The sequence below is a fragment of the Stegostoma tigrinum genome, chromosome 9 (assembly GCF_030684315.1).
Source record: "Stegostoma tigrinum isolate sSteTig4 chromosome 9, sSteTig4.hap1, whole genome shotgun sequence".
In the NCBI taxonomy this organism is placed as follows: Eukaryota; Metazoa; Chordata; class Chondrichthyes; order Orectolobiformes; family Stegostomatidae; genus Stegostoma; species Stegostoma tigrinum.
In genome coordinates, this window is record NC_081362.1 from 96,071,699 (window position 1) to 96,092,465 (window position 20,767).

Consider the following 20,767-nt stretch of genomic DNA (forward strand, 5'->3'; position numbering starts at 1 on the left):
TGGGCTGAATGGCCTCCTTCCTTATTACAAGTGTTCTCTGCTTCTCAAGACTGAGACGATTAAAAAGTTCATTTTTTTCGTCTCCAGGACAATGCAGGATCTGCGCTCCAGATGGGGGATAACACAGTACCTGACATGGTTCCATGCTTTGGGTACAGGTTTTGTTTGAAATGTGAGCTGTACAAGCATCTGGCTGGGAGCAGCCGTGTTATGTGGACATCCCAGGATGCAGCTGTGAGGGAACCTCCCGGCATTGAGCTGAGTGAGTTGTGAACATGAGCTCTGTTTCTCTCTCCACAGGTACTGCCAGACCTGCTGAGTTTCTCCAACATTCCCGGTTTGTACCTCACATTCTTTCAGGTTTTTGATGACACAGGAGGAGATAGTCAGACCTTTTGGGATGGCACTGCCAATGAATTTCTGTTTACCTTTCAGAAAGTTCACTGATTTCCAAAACTATTCTTGTTGGTTTTTCTCAGGTAATTACAGAGAGATTCCAATTGCAGGTGAATCTGTCAAGGAAGTCATGTGACTTATGGGTGCCATTTTGATGGGTTCTGCATGTGCATTTTAAAGACAGATTAGTTTTCTTCCTTAATTGTTTAGATTTATTTCTGTGCATTCATGACAAGGTAATGCATGCTGACTGACTTTTCAACTAAAATATTGAGGACAATTTTCAGATTGCAGTCTAGTTTGTACATTGTTTATATTCTTGCCTTAAAGTTGCAAATCCCCCAGTCCTTCTCCAGTCTCCGAGCCTGGAACGTGTCACTGAGGGTCACACTGCCCGGTTACAGTGCACCATGAGGAATGCTGCAGTGACACACACCGATATTCACTGGTACCAGGAGCAACTGGGGAACAACAAAACATGGGTTTTAACACATGACGTGAGGAACAACACACAATGGAGCCCAGGATTGACTGAGCGATTCCAGTCTTCCAGAGACCCCTCCAATAACAGCTTCATTCTGACCATCACAAATGTGCAGCCAAATGACACTGGGGTCTATTACTGTAAAGTGTGGGGAGATATCAATGGGAATGGAACCCTGCTGTCTGTAATGGGTAAGTCCTGTTTACATGATACTGACTGACTTCTGATTGTGTGGCGGATGGAGAGGCTGGGATGGGGATCATTAAATCATATTTACTTTAAACTTCTAATTCATGGCTTAATTTTTATTTAAATTCTCAAAAAGAATCTTTTTTCACTTGAGCTTTACAGTGTTTACAACAGATTTAATCAGCAATTGTCAATCACTCTTTCTACTCTTTTGGGGGAGATTTCTGACTGGCTGATTGTTGGTGGAATATTCCAAATTATTATTTGCCAAATGAAAATCTCCAGAGCCCAGTGATCCCCTTCTCATTTATTGGGGTGGGTGTGATGAGCCCATTTGTCTGTTGAGGGGACACTTACCAGGAAGGAGCAGTGTAGGCTGTGTCTCTTCATGCATATCTGACAGAGGGTTTTGAACTGAGGCTTCCTGAGGGAGGGAGCCAGCTGGTTCAGAGACTCTGGCCAATTCTCAACCTGTTCAGCAAGGCCCACTCTCAGTGCGGCTGCTTCAAGACAGCCACTTGACAGATGGTCTTTGTCACAAGGGGAGAATGTGTCAGTGATAACCCACAGTCTCCCATTCCTTGATCTGAAGGATGTCTTGTTGGTGAACCTTGCTGAGCAATGTTGCTCCGCACAGAGCATTCAGATGGAGGGGGAGAACGGAGTGGGTCATTGTAGAGTGGAGAAGGGAGGGGCAGCATGGATCACTGCAGGTTTTCAGCATTCACCACATGTGTGGGGAAGAGGGAAAGATGTTTGTGAGCAGACAAAGCTGGGGGTGCCTTTTGGCTAGAAGGTTCCAGTTGTGAACCACATTGTTACCTTCAATTAAGTGTCAGTGAGACTTGGGAGCGGATGCAGAGTATCAGACAGGTGCCCAGTCGCCCGCTGTGGAGGTCACATCCCCCGTCACTGCTATACTTACAGACGCTCAATTTAATCCTCACTCCCACTGTGATCTCAACCTCAAACACTGTTTCAATGAAACTCAACATGAGCTCATGTTTGACCTGGGATTTTACAATTTTGCAAACTCAGTTCTAACTTCATGAAATTCAGATTGTCTTCACTGATGGTTTCTCCCTCAATCTGGGTCCTTGGTTTGCTGTGACTCATTCGATCTCACCAATCTTCCACTCAATCACAGAGCTTTCCTTATGTTCTATCTCCACTCTGCCCAGACATTCCCTCTCACATAACTTGCTTCAAAGCGGTTACCACTTTCAGAGTAAACTCTTGCTAGTCTCCATCCAGACCCAGCCCCTCCCTATGTATGCTCTCCCCTCCTGGAAGAGCGCTGCAGCTGATTGAGAATCTAATAAGTTTCAGATCTGAGAGCTCACTATGGAATTAACAGGAGCATTTTGGCTAAACAAACAGTCGCAGATCCTAACAGCTGGTGGGCTCAGAGAGAGAAAGAGAGAGAGACAGAGAGACAGAGAGACAGAGAGAGAGAGAGAGAGAGAGAGAGAGAGAGAAAGAGAGAGAGGATGCAATTTTACCACAATTCACATTCCTCAGTAACATGCAGCACCCTGTGATTATAGGTGCAAGCGTGACAGTTCAATATGTCACTGCAGAATTGTTTTGATGGAGAACTGGTCACTTGCTGTGAAGGAGGGCGAAAGGTTGCAACCATGTTTTAACGGATGGCAGCAGGTGATCAGTGCGCTCTCATAGGATTCAAAGAACAAAGAAAATTACAGCACAGGAACAGGCTCTTCGGCCCTCTAAGCCTGCGCTGATCAGATCGTCTGTCTAACCTGTCATCTATTTTCTAACAGTCTGTGTCCATTTGCTCCCTGCCCATCCACGTACCTGTCCAGATACATCTTAAAAGACACTATCGTGTCTGCGTCGACCACCTCTGCTGGCAAAACGTTCCAGGCACCACCACCCTCTGTGTAAAGAACTTTCCACGCATATCTCCCTTAAACTTTCCTCCTCTCACTTTGAACTCATGACCCCCAGTAACTGAGTATCCCACTTCTGGGAAAAAAACTTTTTGCTATCCACCCTGTCTGTACCCCTCATGATTTTGTAGACCTCAATCAGGTCCCCCCCCCACCTCAATCATTGTCTTTCTAATCAAAATAATCCTCATCTACTCAACGTTTCTTCATAGCTAGTGCCCTCCATAGCAGGCAACATCTTGGTGACCCTCCTCTGCACATTCTCCAAAGTATCCACATCCTTTTGATAATGTGGCGACCAGAACTGTACGCGGTGTTCCAAATGTGGTCAAAACGAAGTCCTATACAACTGTAACATGTCCTGCCAACTCTTGTACTCAATACCCCGTCCGATGAAGGAAAGCATGCCGTATGCCTTCTTGACCACCCTATTGACCTGCGTTGTCACCTTCAGGGAACAATGGACCTGAACACCCAGATCTCCCTGAACATCAATTTCCCAGGACTTTTCCATTTACTGTATAGTTTGCTCTTGACGTGGATCTTCCAAAATGCATCACCTCTCATTTGCCCGGATTGAACTCCACCTGCCATTTATCTGCCCAACTCTCCAGTCTATCTATATTCTGCTGTAATCTCTGACAGTCCCCTTCACTATCTGCTACTCCACCAATCTTTGTGCCATCTGCAAACTTGCTGATCAGACCACCTACACCTTCCTCCAGATCATTTACGTATATCACAAGCAACAGTGGTCCCAGCACAGATCCCTGTGGAACACCACTGGTCACAGTTCTCCAATTTGAAAAAAACCCTTCCACTATTACTCTCTGTCTCCTGTTGCCTAGCCAGCTTTTTATCCATCTAGCTAGTGCACCTGGGAGCCCAGGTGACTTCACTTTCTCCATCAGCCTGCCATGGAGAACCTTATCAAATGCCTTATTTAACTCCATTCAGTGCTTTTCCAATTGACATCAATGTTTCAGGTGAGGGGAGTGAAAGCACGCTGGCTAAATTCACAGATGTGACCTGTCAGGAATTATATTGTGAAGAAGATATAATATGGTCACAGGTGAACATAAATCAATTGAGACATTGGGTATTAATGCCACAGATGGAGTATGATGAGAGAAAATGTGAAGTTCTTCACTTTGTCAGAAAAAAAATCAAAAAGGTAGGGCATTACATAAAGAGGAGAAGACTGCCAGCACTGAGAAAAATCTTTGTGTTCTTGCGCAGGAGTCAAAGAAATTTGGCTTCCAGGTACATGCTATAATCGAGAAGGTTATTGGGATGTTGTCTTATTACGAGAGGAATTGAATATAAGAACTTGGGAGCAAGAGTAGGCCATTAAGCCCCTCAGTTATGCTCTACCATTTAATATGATCATGGCTGATCTCATCTCAGTCTCAACTCCACTTTTCTGCCTGTTCTCCATAGCTGTTTAATCTGTTACTCATTAAAATTCTGCCTGTCTCCTTCTTAAATTTACCCAATGTCCCAGCATCCATCAAAATCTGCGGGACTAAATTCCACAGGTTCATGACCCTTTAAGTGAAGTAATTTCTCCTCATCTCTGTTTCAAATTTACTGCCCCTTACCCTGAACGAATTCTAAATTGTCGCACAAAGGGAAACATTCTGTCTACAACTGGGATAGCAAGTCCTGCAGATGCTGGAGTCAGAGATAACATGGTGTGACGCTGGAGGAACACAGCAGGCCAAGGCTCATCAGAAGAATGGGAAAGATGATGTTTCACATCAGGACCCTTCTTCAGAAATAGGGAGAGGGAAGGGAGCTCTGAAATAAATAGAGAGAGAGATAGGTCGGGCTGGAGAAGGTAGGTGGGATGGTGACAGGTGAGTGCAGGTAGGGAGTGGTGGGGATTGTTCAGTGGGGTTGGAGGGACAGAAAGGTGGGAGAGAAGATGGACAGGTTGTGTCAGGTCAAGGAGGGGGATGAGAGGGAGGGTTGATCATGGGATAAGGCTGGGGGTGGGGAAATGTTGAAACTTCTAAAATCCATGTTTAGGCCATTGGGTTTTTGGCTCCCGAGGCGGAACGTGAGTTGCTGCTCCTCCAGCTTGCGGGTTTGGAGTACATCCCTCAGGACAGTCCTATCCTCACATTGGGCCTGAAATGAAGCTTACATTAAGAGAGAACTCTCTGTCTCCATTACTCTGGTATGAAACCAACTGTTCCAAAAGACTGAAATCCATGTGTTCACTTGATTTATGGCACTGATGTGAAATTAAACTTCAGTTTTTGGTATCTTACAGAGCAATCTGAAGAGCTGTGGTTAATGATAATCATTGGCGTTGCCCTGGCATTTGTTGTCTTACTCTGCATCTTTCTCATCATACTTCTTTATGTGAAGAAATGGGCCTGTTTTCAACACCGATCAAAACCAGAGGGGTAATTACAATCACATTCCCTATCTCATGGGATTATAATCTTGAATTAAATATTGATGGGTGGAGGGATGACATCAGCACTTTGGCAATGGTGTCAAAAGGCATTTTCCCACTCACAGAGTCCTAATGAATATGAAATTATACAGACCTATGATGCATTGCAATTTATCAGATGGCTATCAGAGTTTTGAATTTCAAAAGAAGTGTCTACAAATTTCGTAGTTCACCTTCCACTTGTCAGTCAGTGTTTTCCCCTTTTCCCAGCCGTGTCCTTCTTTAGAACACTCTCTCTCCGTCAGTATTTTTATTTACTCATAGGAAATGCATCTCACTGGCTGGTCCAGCATTTACTGCCTCATCCCCAGCTGCCCTTGAGAAGGTGGTGATGAGGTGCCTTCTTGAACTGTTGCAGGCCATGTGCTTTGGGTTAACACACAATGTCCTTAGGGAGGGAATTCCAAGATTGTTACTCAGCAACACTGGAGGAATGGTTATATTTCCCAAGTCAGGATGGTGAGTGGCTTTGAGGGAAACTTGCAGGAGGTAGTGTTCCCATATATCTGATGCTCTTGTCATTCTAGAACCTGCAAAGTGCTGTATAAGATCACTCCAACTTATTTGTGCAGAGAATGTACACAAGAGAACTTTACACATTTGTAATCCATAGAAATGAATGTTAAAGATGATGATCACAAGTGTCCATGCGACAAACCTCTCACCTCAGTCAGGGGGTGTGAGCCCATGTTTTCAGCCGGAATCACCCCAAAGGAAATGTGTTGTTTATTCCTGCTATTCGGTTTCTGGGAGCAGTGGCAGGTGATTGTTATATTTGAACATCAGTTCTTATTTATAATTTTTGATAGACTGCCCCAAACCATTTCTGTGTAAAATGTCTGTCAAAGTTGCTGGCAGTGCTGTTGGGTCCTGTACCCGTGCATATTGATCAATCAGAAGCTCCTGTTATAGTCAACATTCAGAACAGTGACCAGCAAATCCCAACTGCTGAAATGTCAATTTCCAAAATTTTTACTCAGCCCATCATGTTCATGCTATCTGAAAGCGAATGCAGCCTGGGATGATGACTCCTGAGAGACACATGGTGGTCTCTGAGAGCTGTTTCATGACATTATTGCAACATCCAGGAGAAAGGTCTCTGCACAATGAATTTATATTCCTGACCTTGTCCACAAGACACAGCCTGAACAAAACTGACCCCAGCACTGACTCAACTGTCAGAAATTCCTGGGATCTTAGCTGCTAACATGAAATTCTGCTTTATCTGAAGGAATAGTTGGTCAATCTCAGATGCATCCTTCAGTTCTTGGGTCATTTACTGTAAATAAGGCGGGGGGGCATTCATCCAATCAAGACTTCACTAGCTCACTGTGGATCAATCTATGTCGATGTAACTCCCTACTCTATCCCATAATCTTGCAAGATCATTTGCCTCAAGTGCCCATCCAATTTCTTTATGAAATCATTCATTCTCTCCCTTTCCAACTTCCTCACAGGCACCAATGTCTGGGTCATTTCCATGTTTAGATAAAGGTTTTCCTCACATTTGCCCTCCCTTTCTCATCCAAATCCTTCAATCTGTTTCTGCCAGTCCCTGTCCCATCAGCCAATGGAAATAGTTTCAGTTTGTTTAAACTAAACCTGTCATGATGAGCAAGGGAGAAATAGAGAGATAAGAGAATGGATGAAGGGTCTAGGCCCGAAACATCAGTTTTTGTGCTCCTGAGATGCTGCTTGGCCTGCTGTGTTCATCCAGCTCCACACTTTGTTATTAAGGGAGAAATGGACACCAGTTGGCCCCTTCCAACATGTGCATGGTTTATTAGACAGAATAAGAGGCTTTCTCCATCACTTTGACGTTCTTTCCTACTTCTGGAGTCCCAATATTAAATCACTGACTTTATGTTTCTGCACCATTTCAAACAGGACCTCTGAAGAAGAGCTTAACACGGTGTATGCAACAGTCAGTGGTAAGGCATTTCAATACCCACACTGATGACCGCCCAAATGACATTTGTTGTTTAACACTAATTATGAAACATTATGAGATGACTTTTGTACCCATGTTATTTTCAACCACTCATCACCTGAGTGAAGACATCAGAAAGACAAGGATGAGGGACAAAGCAAAACTAGAACAGAGGAGCAAGAGAAGACCATTCCCTCTCAAGTAACTCTCCAACAGTGCGGCACTCCCTCAGCACTGACTCTCTGACAGTGGGGCACTCCCTCAGTACTGACCCTCCAGCAATACAGCAGTCCCTCGGTACTGACCCTCGGACAATGAGACGCAAACTTAGTACTGACCTTCTGACAGTGTGGCACTCTGTTAGTACTGACCCTTGGACAGTATGGCACTCTGTTAGTACTGACCCTTGGACAGTGTGGCACTCTGTTACTACTGACACTCTAGCAGTGTGGCACTCTGTTAGTACTGACCCTCCAGCAGTATGGCACTCTGTTAGTACTGACCCTTGGACAGTGTGGCACTCTGTTACTACTGACACTCTAGCAGTGTGGCACTCTGTTAGTACTGACCCTCCAGCAGTGTGGCACTCTGTTAGTACTGACCCTTGGACAGTGTGGCACTCTGTTACTACTGACCCTCCAGCAGTGTGGCACTCTGTTAGCACTGACCCTTGGACAGTGTGGCACTCTGTTAGTACTGACCCTCCAGCAGTGTGGCACTCTGTTAGTACTGACCCTTGGACAGTGTGGCACTCTGTTAGTACTGACCCTTGGACAGTGTGGCACTCTGTTACTACTGACCCTCCAGCAGTGTGGCACTCTGTTAGTACTGACCCTTGGACAGTGTGGCACTCTGTTAGTACTGACCCTTGGACAGTGTGGCACTCTGTTAGTACTGACCCTCCAGCAGTGTGGCACTCTGTTAGTACTGACCCTTGGACAGTGTGGCACTCTGTTAGTACTGACCCTTGGACAGTGTGGCACTCTGTTAGTACTGACCCTCCAGCAGTGTGGCACTCTGTTAGTACTGACCCTTGGACAGTGTGGCACTCTGTTAGTACTGACCCTCCAGCAGTGTGGCAGTCTGTTAGTACTGACCCTTGGACAGTGTGGCACTCTGTTAGTACTGACCCTTGGACAGTGTGGCACTCTGTTAGTACTGACCCTTGGACAGTGTGGCACTCTGTTAGTACTGACCCTCCAGCAGTGTGGCACTCTGTTAGTACTGACCCTTGGACAGTGTGGCACTCTGTTAGTACTGACCCTTGGACAGTGTGGCACTCTGTTAGTACTGACCCTCCAGCAGTGTGGCACTCTGTTAGTACTGACCCTTGGACAGTGTGGCACTCTGTTAGTACTGACCCTTGGACAGTGTGGCACTCTGTTAGTACTGACCCTCCAGCAGTGTGGCACTCTGTTAGTACTGACCCTTGGACAGTATGGCACTCTGTTAGTACTGACCCTTGGACAGTGTGGTGCTCTGTTCGTACTGAACTTCTGACAGTTTGGCACACCCTCAGCACGGACCATCCAAATACACAGCTAGTCATCAGAGATTCATTCGAACTTAATATTTTTGTCAACAATCCTGCTTTCCTGTCATTATCAGTCAGAAATAACAGCGATAATAAACTCAGAAATTCTTATCTTATTTCAGCTGAAGTGCAGAATAAACAAATGACTGCGTCCCCTCCTCCAGTAAGTATTGAACATAAGCCTTTTACTATTATCATCATGATATGTTGGCCATTCTGTCTTCATAATCCTGTCTGGTTTGACTTCATTTGATTAGATATTAGCAATGCTGTAGTGAGGGAGTCAGTCTTAGTGGGAAACAGCCTCTGCGTGTGTTCCCATAATCATACTGAGTCACTATTTAACCTGTGACAGCTTGAAAAGAAGCATTAATCACAGTGTCACAGAATTGTTACAATGCAGAGGGGGCCATTTGGCCCACTCAGCTTGCAATAGCTCTTCAAACAAACATTGTTACTGTGTGCCAATCAGCTTTCTATCCATATCTTTCCATATTATCCCAAATAATCATTCAATGCCCCTCTAATTAGCTCAATAGAACCTACCTCTACCACATTTCAAGACAGTGCATTTCAGACCCTGACCATGCACTGTGTGAAAAACATTTTTCCTCACATCACTCTTGCTTCACTTACAAATCACTTTAGAACTACTCCCTCTCATTCTTGTACAATCGAGTGAATTCTCCCTGTTCCAATCTTTCTTATCTCTGAGATGACTTCCTCCAGGGTTTGTTAAAGTCACTGCCTTCCCCAGCGCTGGCCTCCTCTCTGTTGTTTGGCTCTCCCTTATTGCACAGCTTATTGGGAGAATTTCGAAGTGTTTCCCTTAAGGATGGTTTTTCTTTATTCCTTCGCATGAAGAGGGCATCACCAGTTAGCTCAGTGTTTTTTACCCCTTACCAAAACTTGGGACATTGTGTTTAGTTCTGGTCACCTCATTATTGGAAAAATGTGGAAGCTTTAGAGAGGGTGCAGAGAAGATTTACCAGGATGCTGCCTGGACTCGAGGGCAGGTCTTATGAGGAAAGGTTGAGGGAGATAGGGCTTTCTCTCATTTGAGCGAAGAAGGATGAGAGGTGACTTGATAGAGGTGTACAAGATGATGAGCGGTATAGATAGAGTGGATAGTCAGAGACCTTTTCCCAGGGCGGAAATGACTATTATGAGGGGGCATAATTTTAAGATAATTAGAGGAAGGTACGGGGGAGATGTCAGAGGTAGGTTCTTCACACAGAGACTGGTGGGCAAGTGGAATGCGCTGCCGGCAGTGGTAGTGGAGTCAGATATTTTGGAGACTTTTAAGTGACTCTTGAATAGGCACATGGAGGGTGGTAAAATGAAGGGTATGCAGTGTAGATTGATCTTAGTAGGATAACAGTTTGGCACAACATTGTGGGCTGAAGGGCCTGTGCTGTGCTGTATGTTCTATGTCCTATGTTCTAAAACTGTGCATGGGAATGTGGTGGGGAACTGTGTGCGCAGCAAATGAGCACTGAGTCCCATACCAGGTTTTCACATAAGTATTTTTGTTTCCATGAAATGGTTTATATTTATTTTAACTTCGGCCATAGATTGCAGCCAATGTCTTAGCTGCTCAGGTGATAATTCTTTAGAAGGTGCGAATCCAGTTGAAGTGTGTTTTCTCACACTTAGAAGGTTCAGTATGAGGTCAGCCTGTAGAATTTGATTTGTACTGTCTTTGGCTTAGATAGCTGATATTTAAACTATATAAGTGATTATTAGTCAGGAAGGGAATTAAGGATTATGAGGGGAAAGGCAGGAAAGTCAAGTTGAGGATTATTGAATCAACAATAATCTCATTGAATGGCAGAACAGCTTTGATGGGCTGAATAGCATACTTCTGCTCCTATGTCTTGTGATCTGAAAATTTGTCGAGGTGATGAAAAAATCTGAAATCCTTCACTTCCCTGTCTCCCTGTAATGATCATCTCACTATCCCAATTCTGATTTCCTACTTGCTTGAGCTCCCTGACTGGAACCTATTGTGCCCTCACCCTCAGTTTATTCTTGTCCTCAGTTCATCCTCCAGCTGGTGTATCTTAACAGTGTTTGGGCAGGACACCTATGTGCCTAATTGAGCTGAAAGCTCTCTCGAGTCTCCACATTGCAGAATCTTGTCTAATAGAAGATGCTAATGTTCATGTTCGACAGCACTTGCTGGATAATCCAGAATGTGTGAGGAATTTCACTAACAGTTTAGGAGTATTCACCAGGCCTGCAGCGCATATTCATAGATGGGACACATTCTTTTGAAGCCAAAAGGATGTCCATACTCTGTACCTAGTACAAATTAACAAGGTACATGATATCTATTGCTGATTCATTGACCAATCTGCTTCAACCTGATTGGTTTAAAATTTAACAAAGCCTGGCAGTTGACTGTCATTCAATACTGATGAGTGCATTCTCTGTGGCAGCCCTTCTAACAATCAGAGTGCAGGTACCAATCAATCCACACTGTCCTCTCATGTAGCCTCAGTATTGGCTCCCCCAGATTTCTATTCTTGTGAAATGTCCTGGATGAGAAACTTGGACAAAATGAGTCCTTAATTAGCAATTGTGCTCCTGAGATGCTGCTTGGCCTGCTGTGTTCAACCAGCTCCACACTTTGTTATCTTGGAAGCTTTTGTGCTCCTGGGATGCTGCTTGGCCTGCTGTGTTCATCCAGCTTTACACTTTGTTATCTTGGAAGCTTTTGTGCTCCTGAGATGCTGCTTGGCCTACTGTGTTCATCCATCTTCACACTTTGTTACCTTGGATTCTCCAGCATCTGCAGTTCCCATTATCACTCCTTAATTAGCAATACTCAGGTTCTGTACCTGCCAGACGACAATTTGAACTGCCCTTCCCGACCAGTGCCCCAGCTGACACTGCTTTGAAGGTTTGTGGGTTCATGAATCAGAAGTTCCTAGAGCTGCTCAAACAACTGTAGCAGAAAGACTGAAGGGACTTCTACATCCATGAGGTCAGACCCAGACTTTTTCCCTGGTGAGGGGTGAAGAGTTTGCCCTGTGGTGTAGTATGTGGGGAGGTTAGGTGCAGGAGGGGTTTGCTACCGGCTGTTGTGAAAATCCTGTGTCTTTCATTGTGTTTCAGTTGGAGGAAGGGGAGTTGTATTATGCTGATATCCAGTTCTTCCGAAAGAAAACTGAACAGCCAGCTACAGTGGTCACTGAGGAGTCAACCGAGTACGCTGCCATCAAATATACATAGTGACGAGCAATCAGTTCTTCAGCAAGTAATGAAGAGCAGTCTTTGCTGCCATTAACTCCAAAACCAGCAGAACGAAGGACAGTCAATCATCACAATTACTTATTGATATTTCTGCTTGATAATTATTCCAGAATTTGCATGGTGCAGCTTCCTGGCAGAGTGAAGTCTCTGGGTAGTGAATCCATAAGGTGACCAGATTTTAAATAGCAAGAAACCAGGGTGAGTTTAATGGGCATGGGAAAGTTGGGCATTGCTGAGCTGATTGTTACCACATTGGGTGAACAGTGCAAAGAATCTCAAGGTTAGGCATAGAAATTGGAGTGGGTGGGAAACAGGGGGAAATAGTTATGTCATGACACTTTTTGGAATATCTTCAGCTGGGGTTCTCTGCTGCAGAAAGTTTTGAAGCTAAAACATTAACTATTTTCAAGATGGAGTTAGACATAATTCTTGGGGCTAAAGGGATCAAAAGGCATGGGGGCAGGGAAAGCAAGAACAGGGTTGTGAGTTTGACGATCAGCCATCATCATATTGAATGGCAGATAGGCTTGAAGGGCCACTCCTGTTTTCTCTTTCTCTGGCAGGGGTGTGGTGAGGAGTAGGGAGCGAGGCTGACTATTGGCAGGGAGGATACAGGGTTCGCTGTGTACAGTGCAACGTGAAGTAATAAGGGTTTCCTTGGAGAGAAACAAACATGTCACACTGACTTTTTCTGAAGTCCTGGTTTACACTCTTAACTAAGGAGAGGTGAGAACTGAGTTATTTTAACTATTTTCTGGAAATTGTCAGGAACCCAGAAGACTTTAGAGAAACCAGGACAGTCCCTTAGGAAGCCTGGGAATCTGGTCACTCCCTGAGCCCACCAACAGCATCATCTGTTAGGATAGTGAGCCTAGTAGAAGCCAAACAGGCCTCCTGTTTAACAAACGTAGCAGGAAATTCTCCCTTGTTAAACTTGACAAAATGAAACTGTCCTGGTGGCCAACAACAGCAGAATTCTGGACTCCTGAACCTTGTTCACATGCTTTCCCATGGAAGGTTCCATTGGACTAGTCTTCGTCATTGCTCATTAACAGAGAAGCAGTGAGCTGATTTGAGAAGAATGACTGTCAGCCATTTCAGTGCCTCATGTAACTGCATCAAACAAAATAGAAAGCACTTTGGAGCAGAAATCTTAACAAATTGAAAATTTACTCAAGGCACTTTGGAACGACAAGGATTTTATTTTTATTCAAGTGCTTACAGCAGGACAGCTAACTGAGAAATAGTGACAAATCAAAATAAAAATACTTGGAATGAACAGAGGGAAGAGTGAATTGGGATGAATGCTCAGTCAAAGCAGGAATCATTCTTTTCATGGGTTTGTGAGATGGTTTTAATCTGAAGTATGCTGAAGATCGAGTTCAACAGAGCGGATGAGTGGTCATGATCTGCAATCTTTACCCACTCACCTCTCTCAGCGCCGAACACAAAATTCACACCTTTTATTCTTAAATTGTAAAATGGTATATTGTAGGAATACGTAATGTCATACACTGTATGTCTCCTGAAATTATTAAGCAGCTTCATTATTTTAGTTTCAGTTTTTGCAATTCTAATGTTCTTGACAAACTGGAGTATACAACTAGATCAGATACGCAAAGGAGTACTGCATAGTTTATCTCCACATCCAGGTTTAGCTTAGAGAGGATGAAACCAGGACTGGAGTGGGGTGTGAGAGGGGTGGGGAAGCATGGAGAAACATGGGGAGTGCGGGTGAGTGCAGTGGGCAGAGTTGGCCTTTGACATGAAATTGAGTAGAATGCAACTGTACTCTTTGGAGTATAGAAGAATGAAAAGTAATCTAATGGAGCATCTCAAGTCATGTTGTTCCTTCACAGCGTAGACACTGCGATGCTGCTTTCCCCCCTGACTGCAGGATGGGGTGGGGACAGGCATACACATTCTCAGGATAAAGGGTTGATTATATTGGATAGAGATGAGGAGACATTTCCTGATCCAGGCACATCTTTTGGATTTAGGACTCCAGAGATCCATGGGTGTTCTGGACTTGAACATATTCTCCGCAGGAATCAACTGACTTTTTGTCTCTCAGGGAAGTTAAGATTTCTAAAATAGTTATTTCCTTATGTGATGTGTGCATCACTGGCAAGGCCAGCATTTGTTGCTTATCCCTAACTGCCCTTGCAATGAGTAACATGCTATGCCATTTCAGAGGCTAGTTGTAAATCAGTCAGATTGTTGTGGCTCTGGAGTCACTTGACGAGGTAAGGATGACAGATGTCCTTCCCTAAAGGGCAGCAGTGAACCCCAGAGAGATTTTTACAACAATCGGTGACAGTTCTCATGGTGTTCATCACAGAGACCCACAATTCCAGATTCAATTAATTGAATGTAAACAGCACTAATTAACACAGTAGAGTTTGACCCAGTGACCCAGAGCATGAACCTGGGCCACTCAGTCATTAATTTAATCACAATACCACTACTCCACCATCTCTGGGATCAGGTGGGAAAATGGAAATTAGGCAGAAGATAAAACATGATTGTATTAAAGGGAGAGGAGCAGATTTGATGAGCAGAATGGTTTGTTCCTACTGTGATTTTGAATGCTTATAGGAATCCTTGCTAAGAAAGAGAGTAAAGATTCAAATGGCAGAGGGTGATGTTAGGACAGACACTGCTGTTGATCAACGGCTGCAATGTCCTTCCAATTCACTGGATTAATTTGAGGATTAGCTGGAGATGAACTGAGAGCTGGTATACTGAAATTAGGAGTCTCAGTGGGTTAAATGTTTGTTTAAGCCATCTTGCGAACATCGCTGAGAAATATTGCAAAGACTGTCTCAGAGTGATACTTCCTCATTGCAATGGAAAAAATAGAAAACCAGAAACAATTTCAAATGAATTGGTGCTGTGGATAATGTGGACAACACTGCAATTGTTGATACTTCCTCAAATTCTCTGCAACTGAACAGTCCTATTGTCTGTGTGCACTGGCCTGTGCCTGTAACTGTATAATTTCCGGCCCCTTGTTTGTACTTTTCATCAGAAATAACAATAGATTTTTTACGTAAGTGATTAATGTTCAGATTGGATATGAATCTCTCTGTTTGCCACATAAAGAATATTTTAGATTGTCTTTATTTTAAACTACCTCCAAATGCTGTGTGTAATTTATTTAATTGCAATGAGACAGTTTTGATCAGATCAACATCAACCATTGCAGTTCTGAGGAAGGATCACCGGACCCGAAACGTTAACTCTGGTTTTTCCTTCACAGATGCTGCCAGACCTGCTGAGCTTTTCCAGCAACTTTGTTTTAGTTTCTGATTTACAGCATCCACAGCTCTTTTAGTTTTTATCAACAAACTCAAGGACAAATTGAAAAACACAAGTCAAAGTGAAGGTCATTCAATGACCCTGAATCAGCCCCTCCTCTGATTAAACATGGAGCTAACACTTTTTTTGGCCATGTTTTGGGGAAACAATGTCAGTGTCCCCTCAAGTTAGCATCTTCACCACTTTTTATCTGAATGCATTTGGAACATTCTGTGTGCACGTTAACCCGTTAAAATTCAAGTGTGCCTCTTTTTCAGGGAATTCATTTTACAAACTTCACACTCCCCAATCCAAGTGTATTTTCTTTATCCATTCACAGGATGAGGGTGTCACTGTCCAGGCTGCATTTATTGCCCATCCCTAATTGCCCAGAGGGCAGTTAAGAGTAAACCACATTGCTGTGGGTCTGGAGTTGCATGTCGGCCAGACCAGCTAAGGGTGGCAGTTTCCTTCCCTAAAGGACATTAGTGAGCCAGATGGGTTTTACTGACGATCTTCAATGGTTACTATTAAGATTGTTAATTCCAGATATTTATAGAATTCAAATTCCACCATCTGCCATCGCAGGATTTGAACCCGGGTCTCCAGATGTTCTTGGGGTCTCTGGATTAACAGTCTATCGATGATACCACGAGGCAATTGCCTCCCATTAAAAGGTGATGGGCCATGAAACACAGTGGATCTTAACTCTCACTCTCAACCTATTCCCAAGTAGCAGTGGGAGGGGTAAGTGCCAGGGAGCTCATCCACCCTCGGGCCTATTGAGGCCCTTAAGCCCAAAAGAACTTGCAGCAGAATTAGGGGACATTCAGCTCCTCAAGCTTTCTCTGCCATTCAATATGACCATGTGATCATCTCCAAATCCGTGATCACAAGGGCAGCAGATATATTAGAGTACCACCACCTACAAGTTCCACTCTAAGCTGCTCAACATCCTGACTTGGAATTATATCGCTGTTCCTTCAATGTCACTGGGTTAAAATCCTACAATTCCCACTCTAATGGCATTGTAGGACATCCTACTGCACAAGGACTGCAGTGGTTCCAGAGAGAAACCCACCACTTTTCTCCAGGACTTTCTGTTATTGTGTAAGATCTCCAACAACTGTAGTTTTTTGCTGTATTTTGTTCTCATGATTAGATCACTGTACTATTCACCCAGAGGCATAGATCGGATCTTTACTCTGGGCACAGATATCTTGAACCCACTGTGGCCAACTTGTGGAATAAAGTCTTGTTAATAATGGTCCTGAAAACTGCTAGATTGTGCTAAAAATTAATTTGAGTCCTTACCTCCCTTTGGGGATGGAAATCTGCCATCATTAACCTTAAAGCTGTCATTGGGAAAATGTTAGAGTCCATAATTAAAGAAGAAATCACAGGACATTTCAAAAATCTGAATGGAATCAAGCAGACTTAAAATGGTTTTATTAAAGGCAAACTATTTTTGACAAATATGCTGGAGTTGTTTGAGGATATAATAAGCAGAGTTGATAAAAGGGAACCAGTAGTAGCAATGTATTTGGACTTTCATAAGCAATCAATAATCAACCACAAAAAAAAACACGTTATTGCCCAAGACAGGAGAACACAGTTTTGGAGGGGAATATTGACATGGATTGAGGATTAGTCACCCATTAAGTCCTGATGTGGACACTGTACAAAGTGGGAACCTTGGCATTTTGACCTTTGCACACATTCCTTAGGTGCTTAGGTCGTTGTTAATAGACAATAGTATACTCCCACCCCATCAGGCAAATGTGAGCCAAATACCTCTGCTTGTTTAGACTTAATAGTTGCCTCTGTTCTACAACTCCTAACTAGATAAAGCCTGGACTCAGCACAGAGAAAGGAAAGTTTCTAGTGCATCTAGCCCTGTACCACAAACTGGAAAAATCCAAAAGGTCCCAATATGTGCACTGCCCACCACACAGTGTAAGGAGCACCTGATCCATCTTTAAACAGGCTGTGACAGACATTGGGCACAAATAGCTAGTTTAAGCCATTACTTATGAACTCAGGGAGCAAGCGCTTTAGCTGTGCTGTGGGAAACAGTTTGTGAAATTACCCTGTAACAAAGAAGCTCTTCTTTATTCCACAACGTACCCCTCCTCTGACTCCTGATCAACCCTGCGTTCTGGAACCACTGGCCCTGTGCCCCAGCCAGGTCCAACATTCCTGAGGCTCACAATGAAGCCAATGCGTTGCTTCACCATGCATGTCCTTACCCAATCTGGTGTTTCTCTTTCTCCCTCAGTGATTGAATCCCAATTAGATCCCAAGGATTGATCCCAGGAGATTGTAAGGCCTCACCAGTCAGGCTCGCAGTGTGTGTGTTGCAGTTTCTGAGCCCATTGAAAGTTCTGGAAAAGCAACATTGAAGACAGAGCTGGTTGAGGATGGGAGGGGGAGGAGCCAGGGCATGTAGAATACATTGTGAGGATCTGAAATGAGATTGTCCTCTACTCACTTAGACCAATGGGACGGTCAGCCATTAAAGTCCCAGCCTGAGAGCATTTGTTAGTAAAACATTGAGGGCAATGGCAATCACAGAGCAGGAAGGAAATAATTGGATAATGAGGGGCACAGAAAGACAAAAGAAGTTTGGGGGAAGGAATAGAGAGGGAGGAGTTAAAGGGGAGGAAGGAGTACATGGAGCGAAGGGAAACAGAGTGGAAGGTACATGGAGGATAAGTAATAGAAAGATAAAAGATGAATATTAGGGATAAGGGAGAGAGAAAATAGGAATGGTCACTGACTACCCCCTTCCTCACTTACCCATCATAAATGGAGCACCCAGCAGAAATCCACACATTCACGGGGAGAACGAGCAAACTCTACACAGATAGTTACCGAGGCTGGAATTGAACCTGGGTCCCTGGTGCTGTGAGGCGACAATGCTACCCACTGAGTCACTGTGCTCATTAATTGCCCATCCCCAATTACCCAGAGGACAGTTAAGAGTTAATCACATTGCTGTGGATCTGGAGTCATGTGTTTTTTTAATTCATTAACAGGATGAGGATGTCACTGGCAGCATTTATTGCTCATTCTTCATTGCCCAGAGGGCAGTTCAAAGTCAAGCACATTGCTGTGGGTTTGGAATAACACAGCCAGACCAGGTAAAGATGGCAGTTTCCTTCCCGAAAGAATGTTAGTGAACTAGATGAGTTTTTCTGACAATGGTCATCATTAGATTTTTAATTTCAGATTTTTTTAATTGGTTTCACATTTCACCACCTGCCGTGGCAGAATTCAAACCCATGTCCCCAGAATGTTATCTGAGTTTCTGGATTAACTGTCTCGTGAAAATACTGCCAGGCCATCACCTCCCCAGACCAGGTTAAGGACAGCAGTTTTGGAGCAGACCTTATGGGCCAAATGCCCTAATTCTGTGCCTACATTTTATGGTCTATGAACTTCATTTCCTAAAGGACGCTAGTGAAACAGATGGGTTCTTCCTGACAATTAACAACAGTTCTATTGTCATCATTAGTTTCTCAATTTGAGATTTTTATTGAATTTAAATTCTCACATCTTCTGTGGTGGGATTCAAACACAGGTCCCTAGAACATTACCATTGTCTTGACTAATTGTTTGCCTCAGGCTCTCTCTAGTCTTTCTGTGTTGTTTGTGTTTCTGTTGAGGAGCATATTTTGTTCCCAGCCAAATCACTGGTCAATGCAGACATCGGGGGAGCTGTGCTCTTACTAGACCCATGACAAGTTTACCCTCTGAGTAAACTTTAACCAGTGGTCCCTCTATATGCGATCTCATAGGGGCTTTGATCAGTATGTGGACATTTCCTTTGCTTCCAAGTTGTAAATTCTTCCATTTTACCTTGAGCATTAGCTGTGACCACACAGTGTCTTGGGAAACACTAATTTCTCTCTTCAGATGCTCCAAGCAGCAAATCATCAGTGTTCCTTTTGATGCGAGCTCTTGGTAGCTATTCTGGTCAACAGTCATGTCTGAGCAGGCAGTGACCACCCTTCATGTGACAGACACTGATCAAAAATATGTGGCATCAAATACACACGCAAGTAATCAGAGGAAGAGATACAAGCAGGAAGGTCACAGAATCATGTAGCACAGAAACAGGCCCTTCAGTCCACCATATCCATGCTGACCAACAAACATCACTCTATGCTAAAGACCATGACCAACACTTGATCCAAAGCCAGCTTTGCTCTGGCATTTGAAGTCCCCGTCAGAACCTTTTTCAATGCAATGAGGATATCTGCCTCCATAACCTCTCAGGCAACACCTGCCATATTTCTGTCAACCTTTTGGTGAACAAATATTTCCTCAGGTCTCTGCTAAATGTTATGAGAGAAGAAGTTCACCCTCATCTCAGTCTTAAATTGGTGCTCCTTTATTCTGAAATGATACCGTCTGGTCCCAGACTTTTCTGAGGAGAAACACCCTTTCAGCATTTACCTTGTCAAGCCTTTTCAAAATCCTGTGTTACAAAGAGAATATCTCTCATTCTTCTGTTTAGCCTTTGGTTAGAAAACAATTCCTCCACACCAGCTGTTGAACATTCTCCGAACTGCTCCTAAATAAGGGCATCAAAACTGCTGACACTCACCGGTATCTTGCATACTTGCAGTAAAACGTCTCTACTCTCATTCTCTAAATCCCCTTAAAATGAGGGCCAATATTCCATTAACGTTTTTGATGACCTACTGCCCCTGTGTGTTAGCTTTCAGTGTTTCATGCACAAGTCCTCCCATGTATATTTCTGATGCAGCTTTCCATTCTTTTTCTCAGTTTCAGTAACTTGTGCTTGCATCATAACCAATTGCAAAGGTGGCCACATGAGAGACATGCATCGAGAAATCAGTGATATGTGGTGATCAGGACAGTCCCCAGCAACTTTAATTCTCTTCACATTCCACATTCTCACCACTTTCCAAGGAAACACATTCCTCCCAAGTTCTTCATTTGATCTGTTCGGATTTCTTTTTATGGGCCTCTGTTTTTGCTAGAGTGACCTCCCAGTGAAAACAGCATTTCTGGATCCACACAAGTGATTTCTTTCTTCATTTGCACATTTCCAGGCTCGTTTTGTTAATGAAACTAGTCGCACTGCACCCAGCGCCAGCTGACAGCCAGAAAATGTGTTCTACTTAAACACAATTAAGCACCAAAGGAAACAGTTCCATTCCTGAAATCTGAGTGAACATCTCGTCTGTCAGAGGGATGCACAATGAAGTACAAGAAGCTGAAACGCAGATCACAGGGAATGGAAAATTTTGGATTTAACAGTGGG

The 20,767-nt window shown here is 43.8% G+C and overlaps 1 protein-coding gene across 5 annotated transcripts in view; it reads left to right on the forward strand.

Annotated features, from left to right (window-relative positions):
- Positions 1 to 15,306, forward strand: part of LOC125455062 (V-set and immunoglobulin domain-containing protein 1-like) — a 52,518-nt gene extending 37,212 nt beyond the window's left edge. For 3 of the 5 annotated variants that reach the window (XM_059648777.1, XM_059648781.1, XM_059648778.1), the window contains 5 exons: positions 727 to 1,071; positions 5,261 to 5,396; positions 7,337 to 7,380; positions 9,036 to 9,076; positions 12,034 to 15,306. In XM_059648777.1, the coding sequence (XP_059504760.1) occupies positions 727 to 1,071; positions 5,261 to 5,396; positions 7,337 to 7,380; positions 9,036 to 9,076; positions 12,034 to 12,150 (683 nt within the window). In that variant the 3' untranslated portion in view covers positions 12,151 to 15,306. The remainder of the gene's footprint in view (positions 1 to 726; positions 1,072 to 5,260; positions 5,397 to 7,336; positions 7,381 to 9,035; positions 9,077 to 12,033) is intronic. The other 2 variants (XM_059648780.1, XM_059648779.1) reach the window with 2 other exon arrangements.
- Positions 15,307 to 20,767: the final 5,461 nt, after the last annotated feature.